General features: G+C 42.7%; 2 protein-coding genes across 7 annotated transcripts in view; one reads left to right on the top strand and one right to left on the bottom strand.

Moving 5' to 3' along the window:
- Positions 1-20,547, top strand: part of LOC100615906 (zinc finger protein 44) — a 70,442-nt gene that overhangs the window by 42,439 nt on the left and 7,456 nt on the right. Inside the window, exons 2-9 of one of the 6 annotated variants that reach the window (XR_010153725.1) lie at positions 2,244-2,370; positions 2,574-2,634; positions 3,911-5,323; positions 6,050-6,109; positions 7,914-8,027; positions 9,742-9,881; positions 14,485-14,684; positions 15,055-15,159. Coding sequence is in view for 2 of the 6 variants with exons in the window: in XM_063801245.1 (XP_063657315.1) it covers positions 2,244-2,245 (2 nt within the window). In the remaining 4 variants the exon portion in view is untranslated. Of the gene's footprint in view, positions 1-1,292; positions 1,382-2,243; positions 2,371-2,573; positions 2,635-3,910; positions 5,324-6,049; positions 6,110-7,913; positions 9,453-9,741; positions 9,882-14,484; positions 14,685-15,054; positions 15,557-20,547 lie in introns of those variants that run through there. The other 5 variants (XR_010153726.1, XR_010153724.1, XR_008541117.2 and 2 more) reach the window with 5 other exon arrangements.
- Positions 19,242-20,547, bottom strand: part of LOC100615438 (zinc finger protein 564-like) — a 38,521-nt gene continuing 37,215 nt past the window's right edge. The window contains exon 5 of the mRNA XM_054673940.2: positions 19,242-19,816. The gene's annotated coding sequence lies outside the window, so the exon portion shown is untranslated. The remainder of the gene's footprint in view (positions 19,817-20,547) is intronic.

The raw sequence follows: 20,547 nt of genomic DNA, 5'->3' as shown, positions 1-20,547 counted from the left end.
CTCATAACAATGCTGTTACTCATTTCACTTATCCATAAACTGTACTTATATGTTGTAGCTATTATTACTTTGAACAACCTGTTATCTGTCACATTAATCAAGGATGAGAAAATGATTATATTTTGCTTCCACTTATGCCTTTTCTATTGCAGTACCTTTCTTTGTCATTTACTTTCTTTCTGGTGAATTTAACATTTCTTGCAAAGCAGGTGTACTGGTGACAGATTCCCTCAATTTTTGTCTCAGAAAGTACTACAGACTCATTTGAAGGATAATTTTGCTTGATACAGATTTTTTCTTTCAGAACTTTAAATATTTCACTCTACTTTCTCGTATGGTTTCTGAAAAGAAGTTCAATTTAACTCTTATCCCTCTTCTCTAGAGTGGCTGGGGAATCACTTCCTTCTTAAATTGGAGAAAGGGCATTTTATGTTCTTTTGGAGGAAACCTCTGCTGAGAACCTTTTATACATTTTATAGTCATGTGAAAATTCATCATATCATTGTGGACTTTAATGCACTTTATTGTAAATTGCAAATCTGTTTTTTTTTTTTTTTTTGAGATGGAGTTTCACTCCTATTGCCCAGGCTGGAGTGCAATGGTGCGATCTAGGCTCACCGCAACCTCTGTCTCCCAGGTTCAAGCAATTATCCTGCCTCAGCCTCCCTAGTAGCTGGGATTACAGGCATGCGCTACCACACCCAGCTAATTTTGTATTATTAGTAGAGACAGGGTTTCTCCATGTTGGTCAGGCTGGTCTCAAACTCCCGACCTCAGGTGATCTGCCTGCCTCGGCCTCCCAAAGTGCTGGGATTACAGGCGTGAGCCAACGCGCCTGGCCTGTAAACTGCAAATCTTAACCTGTTCCTCAAGGTCAGCAAGTCCCAAGGTTAACTGGAATGGTTCTGCTGGGAAGAGCTCTTTTGGCATTTTACCATCTCAGGATGGCAAATATTTGCTAAAAATTGGTAGGAAGTATCCCTGAGGCTCAGAAGTGTAGAGATTTTATCTAAAGTTGTCATGCTTTATTCCTCATGCCTGAGCTCTAACTTCCCAGTAACTTAATAGCTCCATGAAATGGGACAGAAAGAAATAAGTCTCTGATAAATATTAACACAAATAGTGAAAATGAACACTTCTCTGGGGTGGAGAGAAGTGGTGCTATCTCAGCTCACTGCAACCTCTGCCTCCCAGGCTCAAGCTATTCTCGTGCCTCAGCCCCCCTGAGTAGCTGGGATTAGAGATGCGCACCACTACACCCAGCTAATTTTTTTTTTTTTTTTTTGAGACAGAGTCTCGCTCCGTTGCCCAGGCTGGAGTGCAATGTGCGATCTTGGCTCACTGTACCCTCCACCTCCCAGATTCAAGTGATTCTCCTGCCTCAGCCTCCTAAGTAGCTGGAATTATAGGCATGCACCACCACACCCAGCTAATTTTGTATTTTTAGTAGAGATGGGGTTTCACCATTTTAGCCAGGCTGGTCTGGAACCCCCGACCTCAGGTGATCCACCCTCCTCGGTCTCCCAAAGTGCTGGGATTACAGGTGTGAGCCACCAAGACAGGGTTTCACCATGTTGCCCAGGCTGGTCTCGAACTCCTGAGCTCAGATAATCTGCCCACCTCGGCCTCCCAAAGTGCTAGGATTACACGTGTGAGCCATTGTGCCCAGCCAACTTCTCCAATATTTTGATTGAATTGGCTGGATCTGACTACCTCGAATATCCTGGAGTACCTCAGGACAATATGGTCAGGTAAATATTGTTACAAGTTTGATTTCCACGTGCCTCTTGTTCTCATGCTTAGGGATGGGAATAGTAGAAAAAGCTTCTAGTTCTTCAGTGTGCTTTTATTCATCCACGTATTATCCATGTTTGACCCTGTGTCTCATGGAATGTTGAGTGATGTGATGTATAAGAAGAAGATGAGTTTTTCTCACAAAGAATTGATGGTCTTAAAATGGAATTTTTTTGTACAGCATTTCTCTCACTTTTCCAGAGTGCTCTGGATCCTGCCATTGGAAAGCAATATGATTGTGATCACAGTGAAAGTGTAGAAATAATTTTCGTGTGTTCATAAACTACTCTGAGGGAGTGTGGCCAAAGAGTTAAGAGTTCTGACAACAAATTCATAGAATAAATCTCTGGAGATCACAGAATCATTGTGAACATCTTATGACTCGAGTATAGATGTCCAGTGCTGTCAGTCTCACCCATTCTCCTTTACACACATTTGGAATGTTTTAGGACTCAGTGACCTTTGAAGATGTGGCTGTGAACTTCACCCAGGAGGAATGGGCTTTGCTGGATCCTTCACAGAAAAAACTCTACAGAGATGTGATGTGGGAAACCTTCAGGAACCTGGCCACTATAGGTAAAAATGAAATCATTCCATCATGTTGTTGAATGAATTAGAGAATACCTTTTTCTTGGATATCAATGCTATTCCAAGATGTGGAATGTGAAAAGGCAAAATTCTTTTGTAAATCAGGCATGGTCACATATGGACCTAGAATCTAATAATTTTTCTGTAATTTCTAATAATTTATGATAATTTTTTCTGGGTCTGCATTTCAGGAACAAAACAAAAAGAATGGAACATTGAAGAGCAGTACAAAAACCAGGGGAGAAATCTCAGGTGAGTCACACTCAGAAAAGAAAGCAGTATTCTAGGAGAAAAATCTTAGTATGTCATTAAATTTGATAATTAAAGAAACAAAACAAGCTGAGCCTCAAATGTATCTGTTCTTAGAAAATATTAACCCAGCTAGCGCAGTGGCTCACGCCTGTAATCCCAGCACTTTGGGAAGCTGAGGCAGCCGGATCACCTGAGGTCGGGAGTTCAAGACCAGCCTGACCAACATGGAGAAACCCCATCTCTACTAAAAATACAAAATTAGCCGGGCATGGTGGCACATGCCTGTAATCCCAGCTACTCGGGAGGCTGAGGCAGGAGAATCGCTTTAACCCGGGAGGCGGAGGCTGCAGTAAGCCGAGATTGTGCCATTGCACTCTAGCCTGGGCAACGAGAGTGAAGCTCCATCTCGGGAAAAATAAATAAATAAAAATAACCCAAAGTGCTTTCTTTTTTTTTTTTTTTCTGAGACGGAGTCTTGCTCTGTCGCCCAAGCTGGAGTGCAGTGGCGTGATCTCGGCTCACTGCAAGCTCTGCCTCTCGGGTTCACACCATTCTCCTGCCTCAGCCTCCCGAGTAGCTGGGACTACAGGCGCCCACCACCACGCCTGGGTAATTTTTTGTATTTTTAGTAGAGACGGGGTTTCACTGTGTTTAGCCAGGATGGTCTCGATCTCCTGACCTTGTGATCCGCCTGCCTCGGCCTCCCAAAGTGCTGGGATTACAGGTGTGAGCCACCACGCCTGGCCCCAAAGTGCTTTGTTAAATATGGCATAGATGTTCATGGTCCAGGCGTGGTGGCTCACGCCTATAATCCCAGCACTTTGGGAAGCCGAGGTGGGTGGATTGTGAGGTCAGGAGTTCGAGACCAGCCTCTGCAACATAGTGAAAAAGTAGCCGGGCTCAATGGCAGGTGCCTGTAATCCCTGCTACTCAGGAGGCTGAGGCAGGAGAATCACTTGAACCCCAGGTGGCAGAGGTTGCAGTGAGCCAAGATCGCACCACTGCACTCCAGCCTGGGCGACAGAGTGAGACTCCGTCTCAAAAAAAAAAAAAAAAAAGAGAAACCCATATATGAAAATCACTGTTTTCATAACAGTTATGTTTGAGCCCTCTTGCAGAGCCACAGCATTCAGTACATTCACCTCACAAGCAATTTAGACAGGACAAAAAAATCTGTACTTTCCCTGAAAGTGGAAAAAATAGTTATTCTAGTATCAGTTAATAAAGAGAAAATCTTTAAAAAATGAACTATTAATGTGCTGCTCATTTTTTACAGAAATCATATGGTAGAGAGACTCTGTGACAGTAAAGAAGGTAGTCATGGTGGAGAAGGTTTCAGCCAGATTCCAAATCTCAGTCTGAACAAGAAAACTCCTTCTGGAGGAAAGCTTTGGGAAAGCAGTGTATGTGGAAAAGTCTTGAGCCATCATTCATCCCTTAACAGGCACATTAGATCTTACACCAGACACAAACTGTATAAGTGTCAGGAATATGGAGAGAAGCCGTATAAATGTAAGAAATGTGGGAAACCCTTCAGTTATCTGCAGTCTTTTAAAAAACATAAAAGAACACACAGTGCAGGGATAGTCTACAAATGTAAGGCCTGTGGGAAAGCCTTCAGTTGTCAACGTTCTTTCCAAATACATGGAAGGACTCACACTGGAGATAAACCCTTTAAGTGTAAAGAATGTGGAAAAGCATTCCGATACCACCAATCTGCTCAAAAACATGAAAAGGCTCATACTGGAGAGAAACCCTACAAATGTAAGGAATGTGGGAAACCCTTCATTTACCGCCATTCTGCTCGAGCACATGAAAGGAATCACACTGTACAGAAACGCTATGAATGTAAACAATGTGGAAAAACCTACATATCTTCTGTAGGTTTTCAAGCACATGAAAGAACTCACACTGGAGAAAAACCCTATGAATGTAAAAAATGTGGAAAAGTGTTCGTATATCACAACTCTGCTCAAAGACATGAAAAGACTCATACTGGAGAGAAACCCTACAAATGCAAGGAATGTGGGAAAGCCTTCAGTTACCACTGTACTGCTCAAAAACATGAGAGGAATCACACTGCACAGAAACACTATGAATGTAAACTGTGTGGGAAAACTTACTTGTCTCCTTTAGGTTTTCAAGCACATGAAAGTACTCACACTGGAGATAAACCCTTTGAGTGTAAAAAATGTGGAAAAGCATTTAGATACTACTACTCAGCTCAAAGACATGAAAGGACTCATACTGGAGAGAAACCCTACAAATGTAAGGAATGTGGGAAAGCCTTTTATTGTTGCAGTTCTGCCCGAAGACATGAAAGGATGCACACTGCAAAGAAACAGTATGAATGTAAAAAATGTGGGAAAACATACATTACTCTTGCAGGTTTCCAGATACATGAAAGAACCCACACTGGAGAGAAACCTTATGAATGTAAACAGTGTGGTAAAGCCTTCAGTAGTTCCAGTTATATTCATATACATGAACGAATTCATACTGGAGAGAAACCCTATGAATGTAAAGAATGTGGAAAACCCTTCAGTTTCCTTACAGGCTTTCGAGTGCACATGAGAATGCACACTGGAGAGAAACCTTATAAATGTAAGGATTGTGGCAACGCCTTCATTTGGCGTGCATCCTTACAATACCATGTGAAGAAAGTGCACGCTGAATAGAAACTATAAATGTAAATATCGAAAGTTTTTCAATTTTAATGATTTTCAAAGTTGATATGAAAGTTCATACTGGAGAGTAGTTGCATGAATGTAAATAATACAGGAAAGCCTGATATAATTTAATTCAGGTAGAATGCTCTAGAAAATTCATGCCATGAAAAAATATTATAAATGTATTTATCAGTGCCACATCCCTTTTTGATTCTTCCTAGTTTTTAATATATTTTTATTTTAAAATATTTTTATATATGTATATATATACGTATATATTTGTAGAGACAGGCAACATTATCTTACCCAGGCTGATGGCCACCTCCCCTGACCTCAAGTAATCCTCCCACCTCAGCCCCGCAAAGTGCTGGGATTATAGGCATGAGCCACCACACTGGGCCAGTTTTTTTGTTTTTTTGGTTTTTTTTTGAGATGGGTCTTGCCACGTTGCCCAGGCTGGCTGCGGACTTCTAGGCTCATGAGATCCTCCCACCTCAGCTTCCTGAGCAGCTGGGACTACAGGTGTGTGCTGCCTTGCCTGCTTAGTGCCACATTCTTAAAGTGGATCTCTGGACTCTGGGTTCCTACTTATTTTCATAAATGAACATTGAGGTGAGATTATTCTGTAAATACTCTTTAAGAAATAGTGCAGAAGTATAATTGGTAGTGTTTTTTCCTTAAGTCAGTTAATAAAATTTTTAAATAAAATTCCTTAAGTCAGTTAATAAAATTTTTTCTCTTAATAGTTCTGGGCCATTGAAAAATGAGTTTGGTACTGGGAGTTTTCTACTGGCATCCTGTGGCAGGTATTGGCTTTCCCTTATCCATTATGTATATATTCCACCTTCCTCAGGAGAAAACCTTTCTTCTTTTTGGTTAGAAGAGCCTTATTTTATTTCCCTTGCTAATGTATAGTGGGCCAAGGTTATAAAATATAGTCTTATATAAATTATTTCCATATTTTGCTCTTTTTCTTTCTGGCCAAGATATGGATGATAGACTTTGAATTAAGATGTAAGATCTGTGATAGGACAACACAATCTAGGTTGGAGGTGTGCCTCTTAGATTGTGCTATGTCATTATGGGTAACATGAACTAAATTTTCTAGAATCTATTCCCTTTTGGATGCCATGTTGGAATTCAGCAGTAGCCTGACATGAAAGTTGGAAGGCAGAACTGAAGAAGGCATTAGTCAGGTTTTGGACCCATCTACGTGGAGACAGACAGATGCATAGGGACAAATGAGGGCTTGCAGGAAAATCCAAACTGCAAATTATATCTTTGATGTGAAGATTGTGGAGACATCTGTGGAACTCTACCCGTCTGAGAAAATAGAAGTAGACAGTGGTGTTTTAAAGAAACTCTTGATTGTCAGGACAAAGTATCAGGAAAACAGGCAGGAGGCGGGTGTCCGTGCAGTCCCCTTGCAGCCTTCTTAAGTTCTGCCTCCCAGCTTTCATGTCATTAGGCTATTGGTGAATTCTAACATGGAAAAAAAAAAGATTCTAGAAAATTTAGTTAACAACGTTACCCATATCAACATAATCCACCAGGCAACTAATTAAAATTGTCATGGCTGAGGATATTTTCTGTTGTTCTGATTCCCCTCATCTCTAGATTATATTCAAACAAGATCTAATTTGCATAGTAAACACTTCATTCTGTTAATACTGGTAATAACTGTGTTCCTGATTTCCCTGTGACAGCTACAGTGATACAGTCACATAGAACGACATGGGGGCTTGTTCCTCTGTTGCATTGTGCAGTAACTGCTCTGACACAGTCTATGTGAAAACAAATGTCTTAGGTCAGGCAGATCGTGAGAATTTCCAATTATAGCCAAATGTGATCATGTGCACATTCTCAATTATGTTTGTACGTGATAAAAACAATGCATTTTTATCAAACAACTTCTGCAGGTATTTCTTAGAAATATTTTATTAACTCTTTTAAAACAACTTGTATACTAACAACTATTGTATTAATATTTTCCATTACCTGAGAATATATATTAAAATATCCCATTGCAATTATGCATTTTCAGGTCAACTTTGTAATTTTGTCAGGTTATTCATTATACATTCTAAATAATGAGTCAGTATTACCATTTGCATATAAGTCCAAGTACTTTTTTTCTTTAAAAAATGTTAAAATGTAAAGGAAAAAATTTTTTTAAATTCTTACATGGTCACAATTTTTCTCATGAATCTAATTTCTCATTTAGAATACCACAGGAACAAAGCATGCTTTTGTCTGTGCCATCTTGCCAGAGACCACTAGAATCACACCTATAGTCAGAGTGGCATGTAAAGAGTTGTAATAAGGATGAACACAAAGCATCAATGACGGAGGGTTATCAATAAGAGGGTGCTCAAGAGGACTTCTTACAGGATTTGTGTTTCTTTTAGGTGATTTCATTGCCATTCAACAAAGTGAGGTGTTTGTATTGGATGCTGTTAGGTGAACTCAATTCCATGCTTGGACAATTCTAATAGTTCTTATCTAGGAGGCAGAAAGAATAGAGTGGCACTAACCCTAATTCATAAGAAGCACAAGTCATATTAGGAGATTTCTGGTCATTTTTAAAGTTTGGAGTCTGTTTTCTTTTAGGTTATCGGAGACATGGTTACAGAATTTCATTTTGATCCATTATGGTCACCTGGTAGCTTTGTCTGATGGAGGTTTGTTACAGTTTTCAACAGGGTAAGACTTCGCCTTCTTGTGGTGAGTTGGGGAGCAGCTGTCATTGGGAACAGCTTTTGCTTTTCTCATTATTTAAACACTGAAGTATTTCCTGTGGTATAATGGACACTGTTATCTATAAAGTACCTCAGTTAAATTGTTGACCAAAATTAAGTCTGTTGAGGCAGAAATAATTTGATAAAGGCTAATCAAAGCCAAATGTGAGGCTTGGCCTGGGAAGCACCAACAAGTTGTATATGTTTCGAAGTCTATTACAAGTTGGAACACTCATAAGTTTAGGAGGCCAGGTGCCGTGGCTTATGCCTATAATTCCACGTACTTGGGAGGAGTGCTTGAGGCTAGGAATTTGGGACCAACCTGGGCGACAGAGGGAGACTTCATGTCTAAAATAAATAAATTATTAGCTGGGCATAATGGTGCCCAATTGTAGTCCCAGTACTCAGAAGTGTGAGTCAGGAAGATCATTTGAATCCAGGAGTTCGACACCAACCTGGGTAACATAATGAGACCCCTCTCATCTCAAAAAACTAACAAATTAAGAAAAATAGGCTGGTTTCTGCAAGGGGTAAAAACAATAAGAAAAAATAAATTTAAAAACCGAGTGGACATTTTTTTCAAAGAAGACATACAAATGGCCTGAAAGCATATGAAAAGGGACTTAATATCACTAATCATTAGAGAAATTCAAATCAAAACCACAATTACATGTTACCTCATACATGCAAGGATGGGTACTATCAAGAGAGATTAGTGTTAGAGTACAGAGAAAAAGGAAGCTTTGTATACTGTTGGTGGGAATGTACATTGGTACAGCCATTGTGAAAAACAATATGGAGGTTCTGCAAAAAAAAAAACAAAAACTACCATGTGATCCAACAGTCTCACTCCTGGGTATATGCATATATGCCCAAAGGCAGTGATCAGTATTTCAAAGAGATATCTGTCACCCGCATATGTTCATTACAGCATTATTCACAATAGTCAACATACGGAAACAAACTTAGCATCCATTAATGGATGAATAAAGAAAGTGTGATGTATATTTAAACAGAATATTACTCAGCCGTAAAAAGGAAATCCTGACATTTGTCACATGAATAAACCTGGTGGACACTATAAAATAAGGCAGACATAGGCAAATACTTCATGATCCCACTTAATTGTGGAATATTAAAAACTTAAACTCCAAGGCCGAGGGAGGAACGGTGGTTACTAGAGTCCAGAAGGTAGGGAAAATGGAGAAATGTTGGTCAAAGGTTAAAAACCAAGTTGTAAGGTGAACACGTTCTGGAGATTTAATGTACAGCATGGGTGGTCATCAGTGTGTTAATTTGACTGTGGTAACCATTACAGAATGTATATATATACATCAAAACATAACTGTACATCATGAACATATACAATCTTTGTGAAGTATTTTAAAATAAAAAAGGAATGTTTACTGAATCTACGCCTGTTGGATCTTTGTATTACTGAGAAGAAGTGTTGAAGTCTTCAGTTAACTGTGAATTTTTCTGTGTCACCTTGCAGTTCTGTGTGTTCTTGCATGACGTATTTTGACAGTCTGTTAAGTGCATGTATTTAAAATTATGTCATTTCTATTGCTAGGTCTTAATTTCTTCCTGAAATATCTGATCTGGTTATTCAATCCAGTGCATATTTTATACCAGGCATTGTTGTTTTCCTTTCTAGTAGCTCAAATTGTGTCTTTAGTTTTTAATTTTTTTTCTTTCAGACAGGGTCTCTCCCTGTCACCCAGGCTGGAGTTCCGTAGTGTTCTCTTGGCTCACTGAAACTGCTGCCTCCCAAGCAAATGGTCCTCCCACCTCAGCCTCCTGAATAGCTGGGACTACAGGTGCACACTACCATGCCCAGGTAATTTTTTAAACCATATTTTTTTTTTTTTTGGAGAGACAAGGTCTTACTATATAGGTCTTACTATATTGCCCAGACAGGTTTCCTGGGCTCAAGGGATCTTCCTGCCTTGGCCTCTCGAAGTGCTGGGATTACAGGTGTGAGCCGTGTGCCAACGTGCCTGGCCAGTTTTTAATTTTTTTTTTTTTTTGAGCCGGAGTCTCGCTCTGTCACCCAGGCTGGAGTGCAGTAGTGCAATCTCGGCTCACTGCAAGCTCCGCCTCCCAGGTTCACGCTATTCTCCTGCCTCAGCCTCCCGAGTAGCTAGGACTACAGGTGCCCACCACCATGCCCGGCTAATTTTTTGTATTTTTAGTAGAGACAGGGTTTCACTGTGTTAGCCAGGATGGTCCTTGAACTCCTGACCTCATGTGATCTGCCCACCTCGGCCTCCCAAAGTGCTGGGATTACAGGCGTGCGCCACCGCACCCGGCCTTTAATTTTTTTTAAGGTCAAATATAGTAACATAGAATTTACCATTGTAAGTATGCCATTCAGTAGCATTAAATACATTAACAGTGCTTTAGAACCATCACAGCTAGCTAGCTAGCTCCAGAATTTTTTCATTAGTCCAAAAAAAAATTGGTACCCATTAAACAACCATTCCCTATTCCTCCCATCCCCATCCCTTGGTAATCTCTATTTTCCTTTCTTGCTCTATGAATTTGCTGATTCTAGGTGCGTCATGTAAGTACAAGCATGCACTATTTGTCCTTATGTGTCTGGCTTATTTCACTTAGCATAATGTTTTCAAGGTTCATCCACATGTTAGCATGTACCAGTAATTCAGTTTTTGTGCCTGAATAATATTCCCAAGTGTGGTATATTGGATACACCACACTTTGTTTATCCATCCATATGTTGAGCACTTGGGTTGTTTCCACAAAACTCTTTTGACTACTGTGAATACTGCTCTAAAATTGGTGCATATGTGTCTGAGTCCCTGCTTTCCATGGTTGATTGATTGCAACGGAGTCTTGCTCTGTCGCCCAGGCTGGAGTGCAGTGGTGCGATCTTGGCTTACTGAAACCTCCACCTCCCAGGTTCAAGTGTTTCTCCTGTCTCAGCCTCCTGAGTGGCTGTGATTACAGGTGTCTGCCACTACGCCCAGCTAACTTTTTGTATTTTTAGTAGAGACAGGGTTTCACCATGTTGGCCAGGCAGGCTGGTCTTGGACTCCTGACCTCTGGTGATCCACCCACTTTGGCCTCCCAGAGTACTGGGATTACAGGTGTGAGCCACCGTGCCTGGCCTCTATTCTTTTAGATACATACCTAGGAGTGGAATTGCTGGGTCACAGGGTTTTCTATGTTCATGTATAGCCATACTGTTTTTCACAGTGGCTGTGTGTAAAATTCTCCCCAGCAATACACAAGGACTGCAGTTTCTCTGCATGCTCACCAACCCTGGTTATATTCTACTTTTTGTTTTAAATGGCAGCCATTCCAACAGTTGTGAACTGTCACTGGTGTTTTGATTTACATTTCCCTAATTACCAGTGGTAATGAGCATTATTCCATGTGGTTGTTGGCCATTTATATATCTTCTTTGTACAAATGTTTTCAAGTCCCTCACTCATTTTTGAATTGGCTCATTGGTTTGTTTTGTTGAGTTGTAGGAGTTCCTGTGTATTTTGGGTATTAATCTCTTCCAAGATATGTGATTTGCAAATATGTTCTCATTCTGTATGTTGTCTTTTGTCTTGAGAGTGTTCTTTGGTGCACAAAAGTTTTAAATTTTCATGTAGTTCAGTTTATTTTTTGTTTGCCTGTGCTTTAGATTTCATATCCAAGAAATGATTGTTAAATCCAATGTCATGAAAATTTCTCCTATATCTTCTTCTAAGTCTTCTATGGTTTTGGCTTTTAAGTTTAGATCTTTGACTCAAAATTAATTTTTGTATATAAGGTAAGGGTCCAACTTCATTCTTTAGAATGTAGATACCCAGTTTTCCCAACAACATATGTTTAAAGACCATCCTTTCTCCATTGAATGATCATGGCACTGTTGTCAAAAAATCATTTGACCACATATGCAAGCATTTTCTTTCTAGGATCTGTGTTCTGTATGTCTGTCCCTATGCAGTACCATATGGTTTTGATGATGGTAGTTTTATAGCCAGTTTGAAATCAGGAAGCGTGAGTCTTTGAACTTTTTTTCAAGATTGTTTTGGTATTAGGGGAGATTCCAAATGAACGTTAGGGTTGATTTTTTCTAGTTTTTTTTTTTTTTTTGAGATAGAATCTCACTCTGTCTCCCAGGCTGGAGTGTAGTGGCACAATCTCAGTGCACTGCACCCTCCATCTCCTGGGTTCAAGTAATTCTCCTGCCTCAGCCTCCTGAGTAGCTGGAATTACAGGCACGAGCCACCACACCCGGCTAATTTTTTGTATTTTTAGTAGAGATGGGGTTTCACCATGTTGGCCATGCTGGTCTTGAACTCCTGACCTCAAGTGATCTGCCTGCCTCAGCCTCCCAAAGTGCTGGGATCACAGGTGTGAGCCATTGTGCCCGGCCTAAAAAGAAGGCCATAAGGATTTTGATAGGGGTTGCATTGTATCTGTAGATTAATTTGGGTAGTATGCTCATCCTAACAATAGGAAGTCTTACAATCCATGAACATGGGATTACTTGCCATTTATTTGTCTGTTCTTTAATTTGTTTCAGTAGTTGTTTGTAGTGTTCAGTGTACAAGATACAGGCCTCTTGGCTGAATTTTTACTGTTTTTGGTGCTTTTGTAAATGGAATTGTTTCATTAATTTTCTTTCAGACCGTTTATTGTTACTATATAAAAACGCAACTTGGGGCTGGGCACGGTAGCTCACACCTGTAATCCCAGCACTTTGGGAAGCCAAGGCGGGTGGAGCACGAGGTCAGGAGTTCCAAGACCAGCTTGGCCAACATAGTGAAACCCCATCTCTACTAAAAATACAAAAATTAGCTGGGTGTGGTGGCATGCGCCTGTAGTCTCAGCTACTCAGGAGGCTGAGGCAGGAGAATCGCTTGAACAGGGAGGTGGAGGTTGCAGTGAGTGACACCACGCCACTGCACTCCAGCCTGGATGACAGAGTTAGACTCTATCTCAAAAAAAAAAAAAAAAAAAAAAAATGCAACTTGGGCTGGGCTTGCTTGGTGGCTCACACCTATAAGCCCAGCATTTTGGGAGGCTGAGGCAGGAGGATCACTTGAGGGCAGGACTTCGAGACCAGCCTCAGCAACATAGTGAGACCCCATCTTGTTTAAAAAAAAAAAAAAAAAAAGGCCAGGTGCAGTGGCTCACTCCTGTAATCCCAGCACTTTGGGAGGCCAAGGCGGGCAGACCACCTGAGGTCAGGAGTTCAAGACAAGCCTGGTCAACATGGTGAAACCCCGTCTCTACTAAAAATACAAAAATTAGCTGGGCATGGTGGTGCGCACCTATAGTCACAGCTGCTCGGGGAGGCTGAGGCAGGAGAACTGCTTGAACCCAGGAGGTGGGGGCTGCAGTGAGCCGAGATCACGCCACTGCACTCCAGCCTGGGCAACAGAGCTAGACTCCCTCTAAAAAAATCTATTTAGTTCAGGTTTAGAGAAAGACTTGTTTGGGTTGTCTTCTGGAGAATGGGTTTATGATTTTGACAGTTTATTTAGATCAGAACCTTAAGCTGATTCCAGGTGAGAGTTTCCTGCTGGTGAAAATTAAGGTCCTGAAGGAGGGAGCATTTCCACACTGAGGGGACAGGAACTCACAGACTGATCCCCTCTGGGGCTGCGTTACAGCAGTCAGAACCTGGCTCTTAAGGTTGGGAACGTGATTCATTTTCTGAATGCGGCTTTTCCTTGTGAAGGAGGATGCTTATCTGAGCTAGTTAAAATGTTTGCTGTTCTTCCCATTTTTTGAGATGAAGTCTCACTCTGCTGCCCAGGCTGGAGTGCAGTGGCACGATCTCGGCTCACTGCAACCTCCGCCTCCCGAGTTCAAGTGATTCTCCTGCCTCGACCTCCTGAGTAGCTGGGATTACAGGCACGTGCCACCATGCCCAGCTATTTTTTTTTTTTTTGAGACAGTCTCTCTCTGTTGCCAGGCTGGAGTGCAGTGGTGTGATCTTGGCTCACTGCAACCTCTGTCTCCCGGGTTCAGGCAATTCTACTGCCTCAACCTCCCAAGTAGCTCTGACTACAGGCACGTGCCACCATGCTCAGCTAATTTTTTTGGTATTTTTAGTAGAGACAGGGTTTCACCATGTTGGCCAGGATGGTCTTGATCTCTTGACCTTGTGGTCCGCCCACCTTGGCCTCCCAAAGTGCTAGGATTACAGGCGTGAGCTACCGCGCCTGGCCTAGTTTTTGTATTTTTAGTAGAGAATGGGGTTTCACCATGGTGGCCAGAGTGGTCTCAAACTCCTGACCTCAGGTGATCATCCTACCTTGGCCTTCCAAAGTGCTGGGATTATAGGCGTGAGCCATCGCGCCCGGCTCCTTTTGATTTCTTTACAGAATATTGCTGTAGTATAACTTTTTTCCATGCACTTAATTTTTGTTCCCTTGTTGGCATATTTCATTTTCTTCCCTGAAAATGGGTAGACTGAGATAAGGTATGAGGAAGCCTTGGCCATACCACCAGCCGCTTATCCCAAATTCCTGATCCCTGGAAGACATCTGGGCCCTCCCTCCTGTTCCAGCCCAGTAGCTTCCAGCAAAGGTACTGGCTCAATTGGACACGGAGTGTGGAACTGCCTGCTCACACTTGTGAACTCCCGTCCAGGAGGAAGAAACAGGGCCCAGTGAGTATGGGAAGATGCCAGTGCCCACTGTGGAAAGCCTGGAGCCAAGTTTTTCTTAAATGCAAATGTCCCCAGTGTGGGGTCACGTCCAAGCTCCAGAAGGAAGCCTGGCCTGGGCGTGGGGGTGGGAGGGCTGTTGCTAGAACCTGTCAGTCCTGCTCCACACTTCCGAGTTTTCCGTGGCTTCTCCTGAAACCCGGTCCTAGGGGGTGGGGCTTGATTCCTATCCTAGGGGTACTGGGCGGGGTCGTGTAAATCATCCAATCAGGCGCTCCGCCAGGAGGGTGGGGCCAAGCTCCGCAAGTCTAAGGGGCTCTTGTTCCCCTAACCCACTGAAATCAGCCTTGTTCCCCTAATCCACTGAAATCAGCCTTCCAGAGGCCGAGGTGGCTCCACCACAGCTTCTGTCCGGTGGTGACCAGCACTGATCCCCGGAGCCAAGGGAGGACCCGGGACACCTGGGAGCCGGGAAATGGTGAGTGTGCAAGGCCGGGTGGGAGGAGGGGCTGGTTGGGACCTGCTGTGGTGGGACCCGGGCCTGTCAGCAGCGATTCCGGGGTCTGCGGACCCGAGTCTCCCTGGCGCAGCTCGTCCCTGGGTCCCCTCGGCCACAGGGTGGGGCTGGGCCAGCAGCCGGGAACCCGGGCATCCTGAGCCGTCCCTGCGCAGCAACTGCAGCCCCAGTCCGGAGCCCTCTCGGCAGCGCAGTGCCCGCGGCCCCGCGTCTCCCCAGATTGTGTGGGGGCCACGGGAGGATCATGGCGAGGATCCAGACTCATGTGTGCGGTTCTCCTGGGAGGAGCTGCGGTCTGTGGGGTTCCCAATCCTGCCTTTCACCTGTAAAAATTAAAATGCAGCACTGTTAAATATTTAACTATTTAGCCAAGAGCAATTCATGAATAACCCAACCATGGCTTGTTGTTTGGGGTCCCGTCAGGGGGGCTTGAAGGAAAGGCTTTTATAAGGTGTATGAGGAAGCAAGCCAAGTTAAATCTTTGGTTATAAGTCGCCTTATTTGGTCTGTCAACCAAAGGTTAAAAAAACAGGTGTTTTATTCTAAGTCAAGTTTAAGGACAATAGCCTGGGAATGCAGACCCAGCACAAACAATGTGTCCTGGAGTGGGCTACGTGAAGTGTTATACCTTGTGTTACACAGAAAATGGGAGAGGTGGGCAGTGACCTTATAAGATAAAGCAAGTATGTGGTGAAAGTATATGAAAGGTTAACCAGTACACAGGCATCGTAGGGTTTAGACAGGGATGATTGAATCTGTCCTACCTTCGCTTCATCTGATAGGCAAGGTTGTCATCAGTACAGGTCAGTGAAATATTTAACTTGCAGGCTGAGTTCAGTTTTATTTCATGGGCCTGGTTTCTATTACCTGTATGTCCAACCTGCAGCCATCTTAGGCCACTTTTTAACAAATTTCTTTCAGTTCTTCCTATTTCTGACAGGTCTATCCAGGTGGAAATGTTCTGGTTATGTAGTCGGAGGCTAAATTTCATTTTCCTCTAAATTGGTAATTTACAAGCTACATTTGTGTTCGATTTTGGTGTCCTTGGGAAGCAACTCAGGGCACTATAGCCATTCCAGTCTGATTGCCTCTTATTTAACACTCCCCAGGGGTACCGATTTTCTCGTGTATTTGTTTGCCCTTGCATTTTCCAAAAGTGTGGGACGCAGGTCTCAAATCCACAGTTCTGTTTGCCGAACTTAACCCTTCTAGGGTTTGTATGAATTCCTAAATTTCCAGTTCCTTCCCCACATTCCCAAGTGCCAACTTTGCTTCATCAATTCAAAATATTATCAACTATTTGTCCTTTATTGTACATTTCAAACAGATGCAGTACTTTATCTTTTTTTCACAGAGCGATAGCTCTTTTAAAAATATTTTTCTGTTTGTGAACATTTCACATGAGGAAGACAGAGTAAGTGCATGGAACTCTGGTGCAAAAAATCTTTGTGCCTCTCCTCCTTTTATCTTCCCTAGGCACAGACACCTTACCAGAATGTCTTTGGATTGAGGTTCCCTTTTGGAAATTTTACAGGGTGATCTGTCCCTGTTCCTGGGTTTTAGAACTTCCTGGGGTTGACCCAGGATGCTCACAGTTGCCAGGTATCTTGGAGGATCTAGTGAATATCAGCCTCTGGTTCACTCCCAGAGGACAACCTCTGCCTGCTGGGCTCAAGCAATCTTTTCAGCCTCTCAAAGTGCTGGGATTACAGGCATGAGCCACCGCACCCGGCAATTTCTGAATTTTGAATCAGCCTTGTACACCTGTAATGATTCCCACTTGACTGTGGTGTATAATTCTTTTTATACATTTTTAGATTCAATTTGTGAATATTTGTTGAGAACTTTTAGGATCTATGATCATGAGAGTTACTGGTCTATAGTTTTCTACCTTTGTAATGTATCTATCTAGTTTTGGCAGTGGGATTCTGTTGGCCTCCTAGCATGTATTAGGAAGTGTTTACTCTTGTATTTTATAGAAAGATTGTAGTGAACTGGTGTCGGTTGTTTTGTTTTGTTTTGTTTTGTTTTGTTTTGTTTTGTTTGAGACGAGAGGGAGTCTCGCTCTTTCGCCCAGGTCGGACTGCAGTGGTGCTATCTCGGCTCACTGCAAGCTCCGCCTCCCAGATTCACGCCATTCTCCTGCCTCAGCCTCCCGAGTAGCTGGGACTACAGGCGCCTGCCACCACGCCCGGCTAATTTTTTGTATTTTTAGTAGAGATGGGGTTTCACCCTGTTAGCCAGGATGTCTCCTGACCTTGTGATCCGCCCGCCTCTGCCTCCCAAAGTGTTGGGATTACAGGCATGAGCCACCACGCCTGGCCCCAACCAATCTTTTGTACCCTGTGTAAATCAGACACTGCCTCCTCAAGCTCATCTATAAAACTGCATTTCACTGTGGGAACAGCAACCCACTTCTCTGAGACCCTTCTCTCTGCAGCAGAGAGAGCTCATGTCTTTCTTTCGCCTATTAAACTTCTGCTCAGAACCTCTGTTTGTGCATGTCCTAGTTTTCCATGGCTCTGAGACAATGACACCGCTTCAGTGTGAACTCTCATAAATTGAGTCTAGATCCCCCGTGCTGTCCGTCTCACCTGTCCTCTGCACATATCTGGGATATGTCACGGCTTGGTGGTCTTTGAAGATGTGACTCTGAACTTCATCCAGAAGGAGTAGGCTTTGCTGGATTTTTCCGTGAACAATCTGTAGAGATGTGATGAGGGAAGCCATCAGCACCTGGCTTCTATAGGTGAGGATACTATTTTTTTCCTTTAGTCAGTTAGAGAACAAGTGCTTTTTGGCCATCAGTGCTGTTCCAGAATTTGGAATGTGGAAAGGAGGTATTTTGATGAATTGATCAAGCATGGCTGCAGTGCACAATGAACCTACAATCCAGTAATTTTTCCATGCTTTCTAACTGATAATGATTTTTCTCGGTCTACATTTTAGGAAACAAATGGCAAAACCAGAACATTAAAGATCAATAGAAAAAGCTGGGGAGAAATCTAAGGTGATTTGCCCTCACAAGAGGAAAAAAAATGTCCCTTGAGGGGATCTTTGCATGTTATCAATTTTTAAAACAAAATTTTCAACAAAAATAATATACTTACTGTAACATAGATGTTGAAGTATTTATAAAATACTTCACAGGGAAACAGAACTAAGAAACTTCATACATGGATGTTATTATTTTTATAATAGCTATGGGGGAGCCTTGTTGCAGAGTAATCAGTGCATTTACTTTCAAACAATTCATACATGGCAGAAAACCTGTACTTTCTGTGATACTGGTAGCAATGTACGTTCAAAACCTATTAATGAACCACTAATAATGGGCTTGTCTTTTTTTTTTTTTTTTTTAAGACAGAGTCTCGCTCTGTCCCCCAGGCTGGAGTGCAGCAGCGCGATCTCAGCTCACTGCAACCTCCACCTCTTGGGTTCAAGCGATTCTCCTGCCTCAGCCTCCTGCGTAGCTGGGATTACAGGTGCCCGCCACCATGCCCGGCTAATTTTTGTATTTTTAGTAGAGACAGGGTTTTATCATGTTGGTCAGGCTGGTCTCGAACTGCTGACCTCATGATCCACCTGCCTCGGTCTCCCAAAGTGCTGGGATTACAGGTGTGAGCCACTGCCCCCAGCCAGGCTTGTCATTTTTTACAGAAGTCATTACATTAGAAAGATTGTGAAAGTAGGGTAGTTGGTGTGGAGAAACCTTCAGCTAGATTCCAAATCTCAATGTGTTTAAGTCATGCTCTTCTTTGGTTCTTTGAACATATTTATAATGTACACTTTGAAGTATTTTTCGATTAAATCTGCTATCTGTTCTCACAGGCAGTTTCTATTGTCAGGTTTTTTTTTTTTTTTGGATGTATGGGTTGTACTTGTTGCAAATTGGACATTTTTGATAACATACTGAACCTTCTCAAGTATGTTCAATTTCTCCGGGCCTTGTTATTGTTATTTGCTTTGTTTTGTTTAGAGACCGATTGGACTATTTTGGTGAAGTCTATTTCTGTAAGAGTTAAAGAGGAAAGAAACACAGCTTGATGGTTAAAGACAGGTTTATTTTAGAAACAATCTGAAGGGCTTCTGGCCTATTTTGGTCAGGAGCACTTTTTCTTACAGGCTAAGAGTATATATTGGTTTTAGGGTGAGGGGGCTTATTACAAGCTTGGAATGTCTCTGGGCGGAGGGGAGGTTATTTTGGGGCAGACATCTTTCTGGCCGGAGCGGGGTTTCTCAGGGCTGGCATCTTCCCAGCCAGAGTGGGGGTTATCTTGGTGCATGTCTCTGGTCAGGGAGGAGTCTGGAATGTTTTTGGTCAGCGAGATTATTTGTGGTTTATGGTCATGCTGACCTTAGCCATTAGGCTGATGCCCTTTGGATTTAGAGTTTTTGATTAAGGTGAATTTTAAAATGAGGTGCTTGTCCACGATGGCGATGCTCTTGCTCTGTCAATTTCTTCTTCATAACTTTAAGTCTCTGATATTGCTCTTGAGGGGAGGGGAAGTGGCTCAGCTTTGTTTCTGCCTGCAGTCATCCTGGCATGACAATGGTACTGTGGGAATCTCTTCCTCTCTTGGACAGCCCTCAGATGTTAAACTGCACCGATTGCTGGCTGATGGTGTGGGGAAAAGCAAGAGAGATCAGATTGTTAGTGTCTGTGTAGAAAGAAGTAGACATAGGAGACTCCATTTTGTTCTGTACTAAGAAAAATTCTTCTGCCTTGAGATTCTGTTAATCTATGACCTCACCCCCAACCCCCTGCTCTCTGGAACATGTGCTGTGTCAACTCAGGGTTAAATGGATTAAGGGCGGTGCAAGATGTGCTTTGTTAAACAGATGCTTGAAGGCAGCATGCTCCTTAAGAGTCATCACCACTCCCTAATCTCAAGTACCCACGGACACAAACACTGCGGAAGGCCGCAGGGACCTCTGCCTAGGAAAGCCAGGTATTGTCCAAGGTTTCTCCCCATGTGATAGTCTGAAATATGGCCTCGTGGGAAGGGAAAGACCTGACCGTCCCCCAGCCCGACACCCGTAAAGGGTCTGTGCTGAGGATTAGTATAAGAGGAAGGAATGCCTCTTGCAGTTGAGACAAGAGGAAGGCATCTGTCTCCTGCCTGTCCCTGGGCAATGGAATGTCTCGGTATAAAACCCGATTGTACGTTCCATCTACTGAGATAGGGAAAAACCGCCTTAAGGCTGGAGGTGGGACAAGCGGGCAGCAATACTGCTTTGTGTAAAGCATTGAGATGTTTATGTGTATGCATATCTAAAAGCACAGCACTTAATCCTTTACCTTGTCTATGATGCAAAGACCTTTGTTCACGTGTTTGTCTGCTGACC

The sequence above is a fragment of the Pan troglodytes genome, chromosome 20 (assembly GCF_028858775.2).
Source record: "Pan troglodytes isolate AG18354 chromosome 20, NHGRI_mPanTro3-v2.0_pri, whole genome shotgun sequence".
Taxonomy (NCBI): domain Eukaryota; kingdom Metazoa; phylum Chordata; class Mammalia; order Primates; family Hominidae; genus Pan; species Pan troglodytes.
This window is presented reverse-complemented; position numbering and strand designations above follow the sequence as displayed.